Here is an 18,940-nt window from a genome sequence, read left to right as displayed (position 1 = left end):
TCCAGAGGAGCAGCGCCGTCCCCCAGCCCAGCCCAGCCCTGGGTGTCGTCAGGCTCTGGATGTGTGCCCGTCTGACAGGTGAGAGAAAGCAGGGACCCTGTAGGATGCTCGTCCTGTCGTGAGACTGCACAGACATGGACGAGCCCAGTGGGAGCCCCACGGAACTGGACAACAGAAGAAGGAAGGTCCCCTCTTGTGGGAGTTGATGGGGAGCACCATCCCCCCTCCATCCTGCTCACCCCCCAGCCCAGGGACAAACAAATTCCTTTTTTAGGGGGAGTACCAAGGGTCGAACTCAGGGGCACTCGACCACCGAGCCCCATCCCCAGCCCGATTTTGTATTTCATTTAGAGACAGGGTCTCCCTGAGCTGCTTAGCACCTGCTGAGGCTGGCTTTGAATTTGCAATCCTCCAGCCTCAGCCACCTGAGCCGCTGGGATTACAGCTGTGTGCCACTGGGCCCCGCAACAAATTCTGTATTCAAAGGTCCGTGTGCTGAGGAGCTCTGCACAGGCTTTCTTTGTCCATAGGAGTTCCACCAAGTCACCTGTCTTCTCCAAAGGCCCAGTGGGACTGAGTCCAGCATCAAGACCCCTCTCCACAGTCACCTCTTCATGCCTTTGCCGTCCTCCAGATCAGCAGCTTTATCTTCTTTGGGAAAGAATTTTCTTCTAAGCTCCTTATTAATTGCTCTGGGAGTCCAAGACATTTAAAGGCTAAGTCACAGAAAAAGTCCCTTAACCCAGACTCTTTCCTCACACGTTGCTTTTTTTGGATGGGGGGGATACCAGGGATTGCACTCAGGGTCACTCAAGTACTGAGCCCCATCCCCAGCCCTACTTTGTATTTTATTTAGAGACAGGGTCTCACTGAGTTGCTTTGTGCCTCACCATTGCTGAGGCTGGCTTTGAACTCGCAATCCTCCTGCCTCAGCCTCCTGAGTTACAGGTGTGCGCCGCCGCACCCCACTCCCCACACATTCTCTTACTGAATTTGCTCTTGTCCTGGGCTTTAACCACCTGGCTGAGGGCCAGCGTGGCGAGTGGTTAGGAGAGCAGGCCTCTGGAGAAGGTGCCCAGATCCACATCGAATCTCCCCTGCTTGTCACCCGAAGAGTTTCTGGAGCGGGGACTTTGACTCAGGACAGATGGGGTCCTTGCTGTACATGACACTAAAGAATTCCAGGATATGCTGGTCAGAGACACATGATTTAAGAAAGAAGATCACACATTCAAGGGAGAATGTGGCCTCTCTCAAGGGAGAGACCTTTTGGGGTTACAGTAAGAAATGTGCATTCAAGGGAGAGCGCTGGCCATTTTGAGAGGGAAAAGGTTCGTGGGTAAAATGAGGAATCCTCATTCAAGGGGCTTGTGGGCCTCTCCAGGGAGGACGGCGCCCCCGGGGTGGGGAGTTGGGGTAACACTTACAGAGGGACCGGAGCTCGGGCCCAGGGAGAGGTGGAGTCGGCAGTCAGGAGGGCCATGCCAGTTCTTCCCTTCCCAATGGCACATTGCCCATCATGTCACCCTTGATAGGCAAGGGCCTGAGTCAAGGGCTTGGGTCTCGGGCGTAGGTCAAGGGCTTGGGTCTCGGGCATAGGTGAGGGCAGGGAATAGGGAATGGGGCTGAGCTGCTGTGAGTTGCTTGTTTTGCGTTTCAAGTGTCCGTGGATGTTGCCTGCATTCCAAGGGTTCCTGGGTGCACTCCCTCCACCCACCTCCCCACCTCCCTCAGCTTATGAGGGATTGAACCCAGGGTGCTTTACCACTGAACCACATTTCCAGCCCTTTTTACTTTTTATTTTGAGACAGGGTCTTACTGAGTTGCTTATGGCCTTGCTAAGTCGCCCAGGCTGGCCTTGAACTTGTGATCCTCCTGCCTCAGCCTCCTGAGTTGTGCTGGGACGACAGGTGTGTGCCACCGCACCAGGAACACTTCTCTTTTGAAGCTCAGTATAGTTTTCTTTTTCCGTATCCCCAATTCCTCTCATAATCACGAGCCATGCGATGCTGGGCAGGTTTCTTGACCTCTGTGGGACTCAGGGCCCTCATATGACGTCTGGGATCACCACAGCACCTGGGAGGAGCCACCCAGGAATGAGTGGATGTCAGTACTTGGCCTGGAGCCCAGGGCCTGGCTCGTGGTTGACCCTGACTCAGGGCGAGTCCCCTGGGTGATGGTGGTCATGACAGTGGTGGCATGGTGAAGATAATGGTGGTGATGCTGGCATTTGAGAGCACACTGAGCTCTGACACTTACAAGGCACACTTTGGTGGCCTCGAGTGAGCGAGCAGTTTAATCTCTCACCATCAGTTTGCTTAATTCTCTTTTCTTTGTTTGTTTGTACCAAGAGAAATAGTATCTATCATCTAAACCTAGAGTTAGCAGACCACAGCCCAGGGGCCACTTCTGACCCACTGCCTGCTGTGTAAATAAAGTTTTATTGGCACACAGCCACGGCCATTGTTTACATACTGTTTGTGGCCCCTTTTGTGCTACAGGGGCAGAGTCAAGTAGCTACACTAGAGACCTCATGGTCTTATGACCTTATGGCTGACACAGTCAAAAGTATTTACTTTCTGGCCTTTTACATAAAAAGTTTGGTGACCCCTGGTCTAAAAGAGAGGCTGTGAAAATCTAGGCAGATGCTCTGCGGACAAGCTGGCTGCACAAGCAGTGGGGCGGAGCTGCACCAGGCAGACCTTGAACTCTCCACTCTCCTCCACCCATAAGGAATGGAGCTAGGTTACTGTATGAGTCAGGAATAGCATAGGACTATACTTTGCATACATGTTTCTACTGTGTTCTCTGCATTTCCATATGCACCAAATTTATGCATTCATGAGTCTGTGCTCTGTAGACTGTACCTTTACAGGTGGCTCAAGACTTAATTCCAAAGGGTAATTAACCACTGAGCTATGTCCTCCACCCTTTCATATATTCATGTGTGTGTGTGTGTGTGTGTATTTTATTTGGAGATAGGGTCTCACTGAGTTGCTTAGTGCCTTGCTTTTGCTGAGGCTGCCTTTGAACTCACTATCCTCCTGCCTCAGCCTCCTGAGCCACTGGGATTACAGGCCTGTACCACTGTGCCCAGCTCCAAAGGTAATTTTGACATTGATTTTCTTTTGCCTGATGATATCAGAAAGGAAGATGTGACTCCCCTGTAACTGGTGGCTGTGAATATCATCTGCCTCTGGGGCAAAGTAAAACTGAAGTATCAGAACCTTCTACCCATTGAAAGTAAATCCTAAGTGCAGTTAAAGCCTCTCTGAAATCCTAAGTGGAAGAATAGTATTATATTTACAAAAATTCAGCGCATTCGCTTCCTTGTGGCTCTCCCCAGGCACACATCTGTTCCATAAAGAGAAGCACATGCGCATCATTTACATTCGGCCTTATTTGTTGCTTTGGAGCTGATGCAGGCAGGTCACCTTGCAAAACGCAGAGGAACACCCCTTTAATTTTGCAGACGGCATATATTGATATTAATGTCACCTTCTCCAGCTTCCCTCCCAGAGTTGTGGGAATAAATGAGGTACAGGTAGGAAGATGTTCAGAGATGCTACGTGCAGACGACAGGCGCAGTGGATCTGGTTACAGCGCTTCTGTCCTTGGCAGGAAGCGGCTGTCTCCACATGGAGCTACCTGGCGCAGAGGGAGCCAGGCGCGGGCCGGGCCGGCCAGCCTTCTGGGGAGGTTACGTAACAAATGCTCATAATTAGAGCGAATTATCTTCGTTGGAAAATAAGAGAATTATTTCCCAGTTTAATGAATAAAGACGCTTCTAATTAACTCCAGTAGAGAGACCTGCCTTCAAATTTCAGTAGTTAAGCGCTGTAGTCATTGTATTAATATTTTGTATTTATAGTTCACCCTGATGTTTTTCTTTTTTATTTTTTTACTGTGCTCATTGGTGTATGGAATTTTTGGAGATGAAGAGCAAACCCAGAGAGGATTCAGCCTCTCATTTAAAGCAAACAAAAAATCAGTGGCAGCTCTGGCCCAGAGAGATCCTATGACTTATGTCCCCCAGGAGTCAGTGTGACCAGCAAATAAAGGGGCTGCCGTGCGCACCCCTGGCCCGGCTCTGTGTCCCTCCTGCTCCTGGCCTTTCTCTGGCTCTGCTGGGTCCTGCTGGCCTGTCACGTGTCTCTGTTCCCACTGAAGCCCCCGGTTCTGTCAGCAACCTGGCCTCCCAGCCGCTCTGTCCCTTCCAGCACAGGCCCGTCTGCGGGCTCCTGCATGGCGTGGGCTGGCTGCCCGGTACTTGGCGGTCTCTGGCCGGCCTTGGGGCCCATAGGAATCTGCAGATTGGCGGCCAGAGCAGTGTGCCTGGGGGCTTATGGGAGTGGCTCTGTCTGGCTCCTGCTCCAGAGCATGGGGCTTCAGGTCAGGATCCAGTCAGCCCAGCCGGATCAGCAGCCCCTGAGCACTGGGCTTTTAGTTGTTTTGTGCATGTGTTTAATAAACTTTGTTTTTGTTTGGTTATGGACTTGATTATTTGAGGGGTACTAGGGGTTGAGCCCAGGGTGCTCCTCCACTGAGCAACAGCCCCAGCACTTCCTTTTTATTTTTATTTTGAGACGGTATCTGGCTGGGTTCCTGAGGCTGGTCTGGCACTTGGCCCTCCTGCCTCAGCCTCCTGAGTCGCTGGGATCCAGGCATGCGCACTCCGCTGGCTAATGAACTTCATTTTTTTGGAGCAACTTTAAGTTCACAGACAAGTCAAGCTCCTGTACACCCCAGCCCCGCCCCCACAGCCTCCCCACCATCAGCACCCCACATTGTGCACTGCACATTATTCCCCCACCATGAGCACCCCACATTGTCCACTGCACATTATTCCCCCACCATGAGCACCCCACATTGTCCACTCCACTTTATTCCCCCACCATCAGCACCCCACATTGTCCACTCCACTTTATTCCCCCACCATCAGCACCCCACATTGTCCACTGCACATTATTCCCCCACCATCAGCCCCACATTGTCCACTGCACTTTATTCTGGGCCCAGAAGACAGTCACGCAGGTGTCCCTGGGTCACAAAGCAGGCACACAGTCAGTCTCAGGTCAGTCCTTCTGTCTCGAAATCCCGGCATTTATTCTGTGCCCTGTGGCTAGTGGCTTGTGGCCACTCACAGCGTCAGAGCTCACCCATGACGATGAGGATGAGGATGTCCTGGCCATCTCTGTCTCAGCCAAACTCCAAGTTCCTGGGCGGGGATTCTGATGGCCTGGGGCTGAGTCAGGGTCCACCCCTGGTACCGCATTCTGAGATTTGAGGCCTGGGATCCTGTGCCCTCGTGGCCTCCCTGGTCCTCACTCCATGGGCGGGGAGGAGAGGAAAGCAGCAGAGGGCAGTGTCTCTAGCCGGTGAGCTGAGCAGCCGCCTCCCAGCTTTCTGCTACTGACAAACGCCCGGAGCAGTCAGCAGGAGACAGGAGAGGTCCATTCTGGGTCTCAGCTGTGCAGCCTTCTCCACGGCCTGGTCACTGTTGGGCTTGTGTCGAGGCAGCATGTGCCCCCAGGGTGAGCAGGAAATGGGACGAGCCGGAGAGCGAGAGCGGGGTCCCAGCACCCGCTTCCAGGGCATGTCTGCAGGTGACTTTCCTTCCTTCCTCCAGGCCCACCCCTGAAAGGTCCCCCACCTTCCTGCAGCACCGTGGGATGGGGACCAGGATTCAACGGGGGCCTTGGGGGACATTTCACTTGGGAACTGTAGCGACAGATAACTCTGCTTTCCACCGTGACGGGTGACGATCCTTGTCCTGCATCCCCCGACTCCTTTTCTCTAATGGCTTCAGAGTTTGTTGCCAGAAGTTCCTCCCAGGGGCTCTGCTCGCCCCTAGTCCCGCTTTCTTGGAAAGATCACCCTCCCAGGGGCTTGACCACCAGTGGTGACCCCGCCCCTCCCCCCACAGGGGCCTAGACCCCCGGGAGTGGCCCTGTCCAGAGGCAAGCATCTCCTGGGCGCCTCGTCCCCACCTCGTGCCTCACAGCGTGCTGTCCCAAAGCCTTTGTGCTCCTGCCTTTTGAGTGCCCCTGTCTAATGGGCCCTGTGGTTGTGACAATCTCACAAACGGCCACCTGGGAGCAGAGCTGGGCAGTCAGGAGCTGCACTGGGGACGCACAGTGGCTCCTGTTTGATATTTGAAAACCAAGGTAATTCATTCATCTTCCATCAAGGGAGCCTTGTGCAGTGGACCCCTCCAGAAAAGGTGTGGAGCCGGCACCTGGAGAGGCGTATTCACATGATGATGCCTCTGGGTTGAATTTATGCATGCTTTCAAATGTTAGTCTTCAAGTTTTCCGAGAAAAGCAACAATTCTCTCCGAAATTGCCCATTATGTGAAATGCAGGTGATTACTGCTGATTCACAAGGGCAGCGTCACCCAAGTGGTGAGATTGGGGCTTTGGCGCGGCCCATTGCTATGCACCGTCCAGGTTTATGTGTGTGCGCACAGCGGAAGGCTTTTTAGTGGAAGGCATTTTATATAATTCCAAACAATTTAATAGAAATGTAATTCCACTGGGAAAACTACAGTCCGTCGGCCCTTTCAGAGAGCAGATAATGTTCCAGATTAAAGGGCTGGAGCTTTGTTCATTATAGTCAAATAACGTGAGCGTGTGAATCACCGTTTTTCTTGCTGTTGGTGTATTCCAGAAGTGTGCCATTTTCCCATTATAATAATAGGCTCCATTTTCTTAAAATCATTTGATTATGATCGGTCCTGTCTATTCAGTTTGCAAATAAAAAGCTTTTGCGGTGATAAACTAGCTGTTCCCAGCAGCCTCAACCTCTGCTTCTGCCTTTGAACCGCCACAGGTCAGACCCTGCGAAAGGCTCAGAGAAGTCGGTCCTGCTCTCGGGAGAAAAAGGAGGTAAATGTGCCACCCGTGAGGGCCAGGGGGAGGCCACTGTGTCTGAAAGGACCTGGGGAGCCGGGTGGTCAATAAATATGCTGGGTCCTCCTCCTCTTTTCTTACCGAGTTCCCTCCTTGGATCCTGGACCAAATTAGAGTTGGCAGCTAGACTTGTCAACCCAGTGTCACTTGGAACAATAATGTCTTCCAGAGCATATCAGTTAGCTGCATGTAATAAATCACTCCGATTTCAGTGGATTAAAATGTGCAGTTGGTTCCTGGTTCTATGAATCGGCAATTTGGGCTTCCCCAGTGGTTGTGCTGAGGGGCTGACTCTGCTGATTCTGGGGACCCCCCTGCGTCTGCGCTCACTGCTGTTTCCCCGGGGGCAGCCTGGGCTCCGGCGGGTGTCATTTCTCCCCACAGGTTCTCATCTCCCAGCAGGCTGGCCAGGCTGGCCCATGTGGGGCTTCTGGGTTTGAGAGTAGGAGAGTGGCAGCTGCAGGACCTCTTTAGTCACAGGCCTGCAACTGGCACTTTGTCACTCGAAAGGATATTTGCAAGGCTCACTGGGTCTAGGAGCTTCAAAGCAAGTCACAAGGTCAGCCCAGACTCCAGGGGTGGGGCAGAGTAAGAGAGAGAGCAGGCAGAGGCCAGACCTCGCCTCCTGAGGGAAGGAGTCACAGAAGTGGTGGCTGGCCTGAAGCCTCCCCTGACTGCCAGGCCTCAGTTACGGGGACTCAGGCACTGTGTGCACTGTGTGGTCAGAAGAGATGGGAGCAGCATCGTCACAGTGGGCAGAGGACGCAGGACGGTCGTGCAGGCCCTGGGCCCCCCAGCTGCCAGCACAGTCCAGGAAGGTCGCTGCAGGCTGCCTCTCAGGGAGGACTGTTCTCCAGGCCCAGGGAGCAGCACGGTCAAAGCCAGAGCGACGCCAATAAGGAAAGCCGCAAGTTCTCCGAGCCTCAGCTGGGTGGGAAGCCATGGCAAGGACACAGGTCACCACAGGCCCTCGGAGCAAGTGCCAAGCTCATGGGAGTTTAAATTAGTCTTCGTTTAGTGGCACGTGGGTGCAGGGGTGCAGGGGAATGAGGTGTGTGACGTCATGATGGATGTCCGCTGATCCCGAAGCCATCAACACCCACCCTGACTCTTCTGATGGCACAGTGATGTCATTCCAGTGACAAAGGGCATTTGTCAGGTCAGCTGGGTCCCGGGGCTCAAAAATGGCCCAAAAGTTGGCTCTTTCTCTTTCTGTTGCTTTCCTCTTGCTCTCGGCCAGCTCTGAGGAGGTGTGCTGGGCTTGGGCTGCAGAGGCCCCAGGGCCCTGCTGGGCCTGTCCCCTCTGCGGTGTGGGCCTGGGTCCCCTGCTCTGGTAGCCTGCAGCCCCCTCCGTAAGTGCCAGTGGTGGAGACCAGCGTTCAAGGGGACTCGTTGCCACCTCCCCGGCCTTGGGTCACGGAGCCGTGGCGCCCCCACTCCCCCTTGGGCACTCAGCTGGGAAAGCTCGCCGCAGGGCGGGGCCACCGCTGCTCTTCCCTCCTTGGTGACCAGGCTCCCCGCACAGCCCCCAGCTCCTCCCCTTACAGGGGAGCATGTGGGAGCCTGTAGGTCCCACCTCCTCTAGAAAGTGCTGGAAGGAAAACAAAGAGCCGGCTGTTAATCTCCACCCCAGGCTCAACTCGGAGACTTAAGAGATTTAAGATGGTTTCTGGCCTCTGAAAGAAGAGGGGGCCGCCTTTCTGCACGGGGTTTTTGTTTGGTTAGAGAAACAAAAGAAAGAGGTGCAGGGGGCGGCCCCCTGCTCTGTCGCAACAGCCTCAGTCTGTGGCTTCTGCAGGATGCCAGGTCCCGATAGGCCCCGTCCCCAGGAAAGGCAGGGAGGAGACGAGCATCTCTTTCCTAGAGCAGCTTGGAACAGCTGCTGGGCCCGCGTTGAGCCCGCGTGGCCGGCTCGCTCCCTGGCTGGGGTGCCTGGGGTCCCCCCCAGGTAGGGACTGGGGACACCTCCCAGTGGTCCTGGGCCTGCCTGGTTGGGGGAAGAGGGAGCTGCCTCATGAGCTTGCCAGGCCACAGTCGTCCAAAGGTGAGTGGGCCTGGCCCACACCTGGGACAGCTTTGGGGGAAGCAGGCGTGCCCCGGTTTGGACGAGGCTGGGTCACGTACACACACCGTCTCCTGGCTTCTTTGGAAAAATAAGGAACCACTGAGTCCTTACTCCTACCAAGTATCCATGGGCAGTGGCTGCCCCTTCAGATGGGGTCCCCAGTTGGCCATCCCTGCCCCCTACCTGCTTGATATCCAGCAGGTCCACAGCGACCGTGTCCCCACAGGGCCCGGCACTTTTTGTCAGAGGTCCCCAACTGCCACCTGTTGGAACCACCTGGAAACTTTAAACACCCTGATGTCAAGGTCCGTTCCCAAGCCACTAAACCACAACCTCTGGGGGCGAGGCCTTGACGTCAGCATTTCTTACCCCCACCACCTGCAGGTGCCCCATGGAGGCGTGGGTGTGAACCAGGGCTTCCCTGCATGAGGTGGCCCCTGGCTCTGGACCAGGCGCTCTGTACGCCACAGGCTCAGAGCCCCCGTGCTCCCCGCGTCACAGACACCAGAAGACGCACAGAGTCAGCCGCACACGGGAGCCTGGCAGTGCCCTCCCGGGAGGACTTCCTGGGAGAGGCAGCTTGAGCCGCGGCCTGGGAAGGGTCACAGTCATTTCTGGAAATCGGGGCTCGGTTAGTTTGCGCAAAGTCAGTAAATTCTTTCAGTTCAGCGGGTGAAAATATTCTCTGGCTCGTCTCTAACAAGTAGTCATGGTTCCTGCCTGCAGAGATTATGGAGTGTTTATGGCCCTTGGTCATGAATTATTAATGCTTTTGAAATTGTGGTCATTGTAGTTTACTCAAAAATCATTAGGAAGCCAATTTATCATACAGCGCTTTAAAAAAAGGATGAAAATCACTGAGGAGGTTGAAATCTTTATTCAGTCCCAATCCCCCAGGGTCCACGCTGGTGCCCAGGGCACCGTGCAGCTCACAGGCCTGGGGCTGGGGTCATGTCCTCCTGCGCAGAGCCAGGGAGGCCCCTGCCACTCTGTTGGTTGGTACCCATGATGCGCCTGGAGGGCTGTGGTGCAGGTCCCGAGTCCCCGAGTTAAGGAGATCAGCCGCAAATCCCAAGGTGTGACCTCGTCGTGTCCCTGGACCCCGTGACCTGTCTCTAATGCCCTCTGGTGAGCTGGCGCAGAAGCTGAGGGCAGCCGTGCATTCAGGCTCCTAGCGCAGCGCTCGCCCGTCCTGGGCGTCCAAAGGTAGAGTGGCAGCGAGAAGGGGCGCGATGCTCCTCCCCCTGCAGGGGCCTGCCTGGCTCCCCCCAGACCGCAGGCGGACCCCTCCAGCCTTTCCTGTGTGTGTCCCCTGGCAGCCCAGCCCCCGGTGCCCATTCCTAACACTCAGAGCCACTTGTGATCAGGGACTGCCATCTTTTGCAGTTGATTGAAGATCCCCAAAACTGCTGTTGACAGTGCTCACATCTGCCCAGCTCGCTTGGTAAAGAACTGCAGAAGTCCTTTAACTCTCCCACCTAGAAAACGCCACGCCTCCCCTCTGCATGGGCGTGCACACACATGCCACTTCCTGTTATTAGCAGAGACTTTGGTGCAAGACTAGAGGCTCCCTTCATTTTTCCCAAGCAGAGGAGGAGACAGAGGTCTCAGGGGAACACGGGAAAGGAGACAGTGCTTGCAGGCACGAGGTTTTCTGGACACCACCTCTGTCTCTTCAGTGCACCACCACAAGCACCGTCTCAGCACCTTGCTGCGGTCTTGACGCTTCTCTCTACTGGTAGCTCTTCATCTAGGAGTTCAGTTCACAGGCCAGAGGGAGAGCCTGGTCCCCTGGCTAGTCAGCACCTGAGAATATTCATCAAGGCAGGTGGGACTGAGGGTATGGGGTAGCTCAGGGATGGAGAGCTCGCCTCGTCTGCATGAGACCCCTCCCCAGCCCCACAAAAGGAAAACAAAGGAGGAGGAGGAGGAGGGGTGTTTGGGGATCCAGTGCTTCTAACACCAGCCTCAGTTCCCACTGTAATCAACTCCTTCTGTGCCCTTCCCTGATACTCTACAGTCTCCAACTATGAATATGCATATTCATCCTGTGCCACCTAGCCACGCCCTCCTCGTCCAACATGGCAATGACACCCATTATTTTGTTCCTGGATTATTATTATTATTAGTAGTAGTTTTACACCTTATTGTGTCTTGGAGAACATTCCTAGCAGGTTGCATGGGCAGACCTCATTCTTTTTATGGCTTTATCTCATTGCACATATACCAGAACACAGTCCTTCGTTAATACCAGTTGTGTGCGGGAATGCATGCCGCTAATTCAGCTCCTCAGGAGGCTGGGGCAGGAGGATCCTAAGTTAGAGGCCAGCTTAATGAGATCCTGTCTTAATGAGATCCTGTCTCAAAAAAATAAATGAATAAAAAGTTTTGGAGATGTAGTTCAGTGGTAGACTATCCCTGGGTTCAATTCCCAATACCACCCCCCCCAAAAGAAAAGAAAGAAGAGACCATCCTAGTAGGGCCTAGAGAAGTGTCCTGTTATCAAATACATTAATATATGTGCAGCAAAATATGAATATTCATCCAGAGTGAGGCGTATAAAGGTCATACATTTCATGTCCACTTGGATGGGATTTTGCTGCTAAATAATTGCATAATGCACTAGAAGGTCCTGGTTAATGAATGTCTAGGCTATTAATAGTCTTTTGCTACCCTAAGAATCGAGAGTGTCCTAAAGCACTTCTTTGTGCACATGTGCAGAAATAGCCAAAGGTTAAATTTCTTAAAAGTAGAATTAATGGATCAAAGGCTGTGGGCTTCATTGAGATCAATGTGTCCAATTCATCTCCTAATAGTGCACAAGAGGGGCAGAGCTCTCTGTTCGAGGCCACCTTGTTGAGCGCTGTCCAAGTTCAAGTGTGGCTGTCCTTGGCAGCAGTTCCCGCATTGAAGCCTTGGGTCAGTCTCTTGGGAAGGACTTGGGGGCATGTCCAGCGCCTCGATTTCTGAAAATCTCTTACAGCCTTAGCTCAGAGCCCCATCCTGGCTGCCTGCAGGAGGCCGGGGGACTGGCCACTCTCCTGGAGGTTTTGACCCTGCTGGTGAGAAGGCGGCAGGCCCTCTCCCTTCCTCACTGCAGTTCTCAGCGTCCTTGCAGCTCGGTCCTTGGGCCACCGGGAGCTGCCCTCCACATTCACAAGAGCTCAATTGCCCTTTTTGAGGGGGGTGCAGCTCAGCGACAGAGCATGGGCTTAGCAGGCACAGGGCCCCGGGCTCCGTCCCCAGCACTACCTCCCCAACACATGGGAGTGAAAGGAGGAAGAAAGACAGCTAGGCATGCAGGCCAGCGGGGCAGCGTTACGGGAGCCTGCAGGACAGCTGACGTTCCAGGTGGGCACTTCTCCTGGAATGAAACCTCTTAGTTCGTGTTTCTGGGCAGACAAGAGCGAAATCCGTTTTGGGTTCAGCTGTCAGATGGATTCCCAGTTCTCTCGGCCAGTCCTTTTGATTCTTGAGGTCTTGGTCTCTGTGACTTAGAGAACTTGGAGTGGGGCCCCTGCCACATAGGCCACTTGTGATTTATGCAGAGTTGGAAGCAGGACAGTAAAGTGTGGAGCCTGTGACCCTGGAACCAAACACCTGGGTTCCTCCGCCAGGCACGTGACTTAACCTCGCGGTGGCTCAGCCTCCCATCTCATGGGTAGGGATGGTAGGACCTGTGGCACGGCACGGAGGTGAGGAGTCAGTGCGTTCACGTGGGCCAAGTGCTTAGAACGGGGTTGGCCCATACTAGCAGCTCAGTAAATGTTGAGGATTATGATTTAGGACTGGCAGGGCAAAGTGGCTTTGGTGATAAAGCTAATCCCTTCAAAGACAAAAGGTGAGGGGTGAGTCTTGCCAAGAAAGAGCAGGACTCAGTTTGGGCCAGTGTCCCTCACTCATTTGGTACCATCATGTGCCGCGCGAGGTAACGCACCCTGTAATCCAGCAGCTCCGGAGGGTGAGACTGGAGGATTGTGAGTTCAAAGTCAGCCTCAGCAACTTAGTAAGGCCACAGGCAACTCAGTGAACCCTGTCTCTAAATAAAATATAAAAAGGGCTGGGGATGGGGCTCAGTGGTTAAGCACCCCTGGTACCAAAAGAAAGGGGGGGACATGTAATCTGTCCCCTTGGGAACCTTGTGACTGAATCAGCCACCTGCCCCAGACTCTGGCAAGCAGGTGGGAGCTGCAGGAGACACGTACGGAGACATAGCCCCCATAACCCCAGTTTAACAGCAGCAGGGCCCAAATTCGAACCTTGAAAAGCAAAGAGAATCAATTTCTGATGCAATGGCAGGAAGGAGAGTGACGTGTCTGGGGCCTCCTGGGCCAGCTTAGCTCCCTGCACAGACTGACCGGAGGAAGAGCCCCCCGAGAGCCGCAGCTGACCAGGAGACACGCGGCGGCCTCCCTTCCCGCCTGCGCTGGCCAAGCAACGTGCCCTTCAACAGAGCATCCGCAGAGTTCGCTCGGTCCTCAGATCACGGGCATGAAATTGCCTTTACAGTGTCCCTGGCACCTCCTCCCTACACTCGGAGAAGTCGGCTTGTGGGTGTGGAATATGATTAGAAAAGAGAGTGGTGTGACTAAGAAAGGGAGGCGCCTGAGAATGACCCCTGGACGTGTGTCTCCAGGTCACAGGCAGCCCTGGGGACTGCCCCTGCGTCTCCGGCCGGGGCCTGGAGCACACCAGGCCACGTAGGCCCCCGTGCTGCCGCTGTCACTGAGCGTGAGAACGCTCCTCTCCTCTGAGGCCTCTGTTTCCTTTGGGTTCCCCAGACCTGGCAAGAACCAGCAGTTCTGACTGTGACCTCATCGGGGCCGGGGGCCAGGTCTCCAGACCCTGCTCAGAGGGTAGAAGCCCTCCTGAAGCCAGCTTCGGTGAAAGAGGGAATCTGTTCCCAGGGTGGGTGGCAGCAGGCACGGCTGTATCCAGGTGTCCTGACTCAGCCCTCTGCGCCCTGCTGTCCTGCACGACGGGTCCGTTCTCAGCAGGCTTTCAGTGGCAAGACGGTGCCAGCTGCCTGGCTTACTGCGTGGAGATGAGATGGCATCGGGAGAGAGCCCGGGCCTGGAGCCAGGCAGCCTAGATGATCCTGGCCCATCCCTTCCCCTGAGCCTCAGTTTCTTCACATGTAGAATGGGAGTCTGTCACCAGGGTCGGGGGGTTAGAAGAGGGCCTGGCACATTGTGGCACTAGCTAGGCTCAGTCTGGCACCATCTTGGGGACACTAAGATGGTCAGAGAGGGGCATCTTCCCAAAGGAACATAAGGACCACAGAGAAAGGGTGGGAAAGGGGAAAGAGTGGCCCGCAAGGCCGGGCGCCACTGCATGGCCACTTTGTGGAGGGAATGGCAGAGCCGAGATGGCAGAGTCACTCCAAGTGGCTTTCAGCTGGGCACTGAGGTACACGCCTGCAGTCCCAGTGACTTGGGAGGCCAAGGCAGGAGGATTGTGAGTTTGAGGCCAGTCTCAGCAACTTAGGGAGGCCCTGAGCAACTTAGTGAGACCCCATCTCAATAAATAAATCTGGAGACACAGTCCGGTGGTAAAGCACTCCTGGGTCACATCCTCAGTATTAAAAAAAGAAAGAAAATACACATAGAAACTTAAATTGTTTCAAAAAATGTTCTTTGGGTCACTTGTGTTTTACTTCACACCTGGGAGATGATTGTCACCAAAACAATAGAGCAGCAGTGGTGGAGGGCCAGGGTCTGGGCTGCACTGTCTGGGTTTGCCTGCTGGCGGTACCACTCAAGGACGGCGGTGTGACTTCTGGAAAGTTCTGAAACCTTGGTACCTCCGTGTCCTCATCTGCAAAATGGAGCTGAGAACAGTGCCTCCTGGTGGGCTGGCGGGCTGGCCAGGGAGTCCAAAGAGTGGCACACCTGCTGGGGCCAGGGCGGGCTGCTCCTCCAGTCGGCCCCGGGTCCTTCCCGCTCCGTCCGCTGGGGTGGCGGGCTCAGGGCAGAGGGCAGCAGAGGTGTGGTGACACCTGCAGCCCCCACCCCAGTGGGCCAGACACTTGGAGTCCCTGGTTTGCAGACTAGTGCCACCGACGGCAGTGAGATTAGAACATGCAGAAAGGCACAGAAATCCTCCCCGATCCATTGTGGATCGTCCCTATTACTTGTTTATATGTTGCCTCCCCACTTTTTCCTGTACAATTACATGTATTTCAGAATTAGACTCGTCCTTTAATCAGGGACAATGAGTACCTTCCATTATTCTTAACTTTTTGTTTATTGAGGTATAACTTATGTTATTTATTTTAATATGGTGCTAAGGATCAACCTAGCACCAGGCGAGCGCTCTACCGCTGAGCCACAACCCCAGCCCCCCCAGAATAGACAGTCTTGGGAGTTGAGTTGCATGAGCACTGATGCAGGAACACACCTGAGCTGACACTCCCCAGTCAGCAATGTGGAGCACTCCTCGGGCCCTAGGAGACCTGCACGTCCCCTCCCAGGTCACATACTTCTCCAGAAATATCCGTGATCTTGACTCTGACAGCGTAAATTTGCCTGTAGTAGAACTTCATACAAGTGGAATTGCAGTGTGAGTACTTTTATGTCTTTTTTCGCTGCTGAACGTGTCTGTGAGGCTCACTCGTACTTTCAGATGTTCTTTGCCATCGTGGTGAGAGCTTCAGTTATTCTTAGAAAAATCAAGTTACAAAACAACTGGAGTTCATTGTCATTATTTTACAATTCCTGTTTGTACAATCAATTAAAATATCCCATCAAGTTTTCCCTCAGTCTCATTCCCCTCCCCAGAAGTAACGACTATTAACTGGATGTTCACTTTTCTAGAGCTTTCTGTATTTGTGCGCCTCCCTTCATCATTTAGTTAGGAGTGCATTTGGCTCAAGTAACAGAAAACACAACTAATAAGAGCCTGAAGTGGGGGTCAGCGATTTTTTTCCTGTAAAGGGCAGATAATAAATGCTTTGGTCTTACTCCGACACCACCACGCGATCCTGCCACCGAGTGCAAACAGCCCTAGTAAATATGCAAATGAGTGAGTGTGGCTGTGTGCCAATAAAACTTTATTTTAAAAAGTGTCTGGCCACATTCCGCCTGTGATTGTAATTTCTTGACCCTTCACCTAAATAATAGGGATTTATTTGGTTTATGTGGCAAGAAATCTGTAAATAACCCTGTGAGGGGATCTTAATCTGTGCCTCTGTTGGGGAAGCCCGTCCCTCTAAAGCCTTGCCAATAGCGTGAGTGGCCTTTTACATTTCGCCAGTCGCCGCTGTCCCCACTCCTGTGTTTGGTGAGTGCCTCGGCCTGACCGTCCACGTCGCTGACTTCCTATTGATTCTCTCCTTAACAGACTGCAAGGCCCTGTCACATCCCCGGATACTGTGGAGCACATTTAAAATCTCTCTACTTCGTTGTTTTCTCTGTTCTTTGGTTGTTCTTTCGTGTGTGTGTGTGTGTGAGAGAGAGTGTGTGTGTGTGTGAGAGTGTGTGTATGTGTGAGTGTGAGTGTGTGTGAGTGTGTGTGTGTGAGTGTGAGTGTGAGTGAGTGTGTATGTGTGAGTGTGAGTGTGTGTTGTGTGACTGAGTGTGTGAGAGTGTGTGAGAGTGTGTGTGTATGTGTGAGTGTGTGTGTGTTGTGTGTGTGAGTGAGTGTGAGTGTGTGTGTGTGTACGTGTGTGAGTGTGTGTATGATTGTGTGTGTGTACGTGTATGAGTGTGTGTGTGTTGTGTGTGTGAGTGTGTATGTGTGTGAGTGTGTGTGTGTATGTGTGAGTGTGTGTTGTGTGTGTGAGAGTGTGTGAGTGTGTGTGTGAGAGTGTGTGTGTATGTGTGTGTATGTGTGAGTGTGTGTGTATGTGTGAGTGTGTGTTGTGTGTGTGAGAGTGTGTGAGTGTGTGTGAGAGTGTGTGTGTATGTGTGTGTGTTGTGTGTGTATGTGTGTGTATGTGTGAGTGTGTGTGTATGTGTGAGTGTGTGTTGTGTGTGAGAGTGAGTGTGAGTGTGTGTGTATGAGTGTGTGTGTGTTGTGTGTGAGTGTGAGTGTGTGTGTGTACGTGTGAGTGTGAGTGTGTGTGTGTGAGTGTGAGTGTGTGTGTGTGTACGTGTGTGAGTGTGTGTATGATTGTGTGTGTGTACGTGTATGAGTGTGTGTGTTGTGTGTGTGAGTGTGTATGTGTGTGAGTGTGTGTGTGTATGTGTGAGTGTGTGTTGTGTGTGTGAGAGTGTGTGAGTGTGTGTGTGAGAGTGTGTGTGTATGTGTGTGTATGTGTGTGTATGTGTGAGTGTGTGTGTATGTGTGAGTGTGTGTTGTGTGTGTGAGAGTGTGTGTGAGTGTGTGTGAGAGTGTGTGTGTATGTGTGTGTGTTGTGTGTGTATGTGTGTGTATGTGTGAGTGTGTGTGTATGTGTGAGTGTGTGTTGTGTGTGAGAGTGAGTGTGAGTGTGTGTGTATGAGTGTGTGTGTGTTGTGTGTGAGTGTGAGTGTGTGTGTACGTGTGAGTGTGAGTGTGTGTGTGTGAGTGTGTGTTGTGTGTGTGTGAGTGTGTTGTGTGTGTTGTGTGTGTGAGTGTATGTGAGTGTGGGTGTGTGTTAGTTGTGTGAGTGTGTATGTGAGTGTATATATGAGTGTGTGTGTGTTGTGTGTGTGAGAGTGAGTGTGTGTGTGTGCAGCGCTGGCTCTTGAGCCCATGGCCTGTGCGTTCCAGGCAGTCGCCCTCCCTGAGCCGCACTCCAGTCCTTGGTTGTCATTTCTCTACTTATCACAGGGACCCCGCTTCCCTAGTGCTGCTTTCCTGGAGCCTTGGTGCTCGGTGGACATACACCTAGGGGTACCCAGTGGCCTGCTTTCTGCTCGGTGGGTACCTTTCCTCCCCCCCGCCCTCCCTCCCTCCCACTTTGATGTGCCTTTACCAACATGGAAGGTCTCTCATTCTAACTGGGTCCATTCTGTGGATGGTCCTGGGTGGGACTCCCTGGGGGGTGCCGTGTCTTCTTAGTTTGCCACAGCGATTGTGGCAGAGGCGAGGACTTGTCGCGAGAGTGTGGTGGTGGTGGCCTGTCTTCCTTGTCCTTCCATCCGGGGCCTTTCTGTCCCAGTGGCCACCATCATGGCTCTCAGAGGCTGGTGGATCAGAGGGCCACCTCTGGCCTCCCTTGCGGGTGGGCACTCTCCCGCCCTCTGCCCAGGCCTGCCCCTCCCTGGGCTCCGGGGCTTGGTTTGGAGCCGCCCAGGCCCCCCCTGCCTGGACAGCGCCTCCTGGCTTCTGCTTTGCCCGTGTCTCTTTGTCTTGTTCCGGTTCTGGCTGCTGTCCGTCCACTCCTCGGGGACTTCACATTTTAATCTGCCAGTGCCCCTCCTGGTCCTCCCAGGTGTCCTTTCTGAGGACTTGCGTGGGTGGGAGAGGGCAGCATGCCGATTGCTCTTGGTCTGCCCAGCTCCATTCCTTCTCAGGGTGACTTCTTGGTAGGATTTGGCCTTCCTGGTCACCTGCATCTGGACAAGTTCGTTTTTCTGTAAAATGAGACAGAATCAGGACCAGACAGAACGTTCCAGCTACGCACCGGTCCCCTGTGGGGTGGGGTGCACTGCCCAGCGAGAGCTGGCCTCAGAATCTCATTTACTCTGGGCTCCACCTCGGAGCCCGGCACCCTCCTGTGCCGTGGGGATGAGGACGCGGGTGCCACCTCACTGGGTCAATGAGAGGGTCAGCTGACGGGGGAGGGGCCTGGCACCTAGCAGATGCCAGTGCTTGTCAGTACCCTTCCTCTCTCCAGGTTCCAGCGTGCCACCGTGTGTGCCCTGGGTGGGAGCTTGAGGCCACCACACCAGCTGTCACCACGCCAGGCACCTGAGCCCAGTGCTCTGTCTCTGTCCCGGAACTTTCCCCAGGCCACGCTTCCCTCCCAGGCCTCTGCCGCCCGGGACCTTGACCTTGACCCTGCGGACTTTATTCACCATGTAGAGGTCCACCGTGG

General features: G+C 53.8%; 1 protein-coding gene across 1 annotated transcript in view; it reads left to right on the top strand.

Annotated features, from left to right (window-relative positions):
* Positions 1 to 18,940, top strand: part of Katnip (katanin interacting protein) — a 139,157-nt gene that overhangs the window by 11,429 nt on the left and 108,788 nt on the right. Inside the window, exon 2 of the mRNA XM_078024169.1 lies at positions 6,832 to 6,887. Within this exon, the coding sequence (XP_077880295.1) occupies positions 6,832 to 6,887 (56 nt within the window). The remainder of the gene's footprint in view (positions 1 to 6,831; positions 6,888 to 18,940) is intronic.

The sequence above is a fragment of the Ictidomys tridecemlineatus genome, chromosome 10 (genome assembly GCF_052094955.1).
Source record: "Ictidomys tridecemlineatus isolate mIctTri1 chromosome 10, mIctTri1.hap1, whole genome shotgun sequence".
Lineage (NCBI taxonomy): Eukaryota > Metazoa > Chordata > Mammalia > Rodentia > Sciuridae > Ictidomys > Ictidomys tridecemlineatus.
This window is presented reverse-complemented; position numbering and strand designations above follow the sequence as displayed.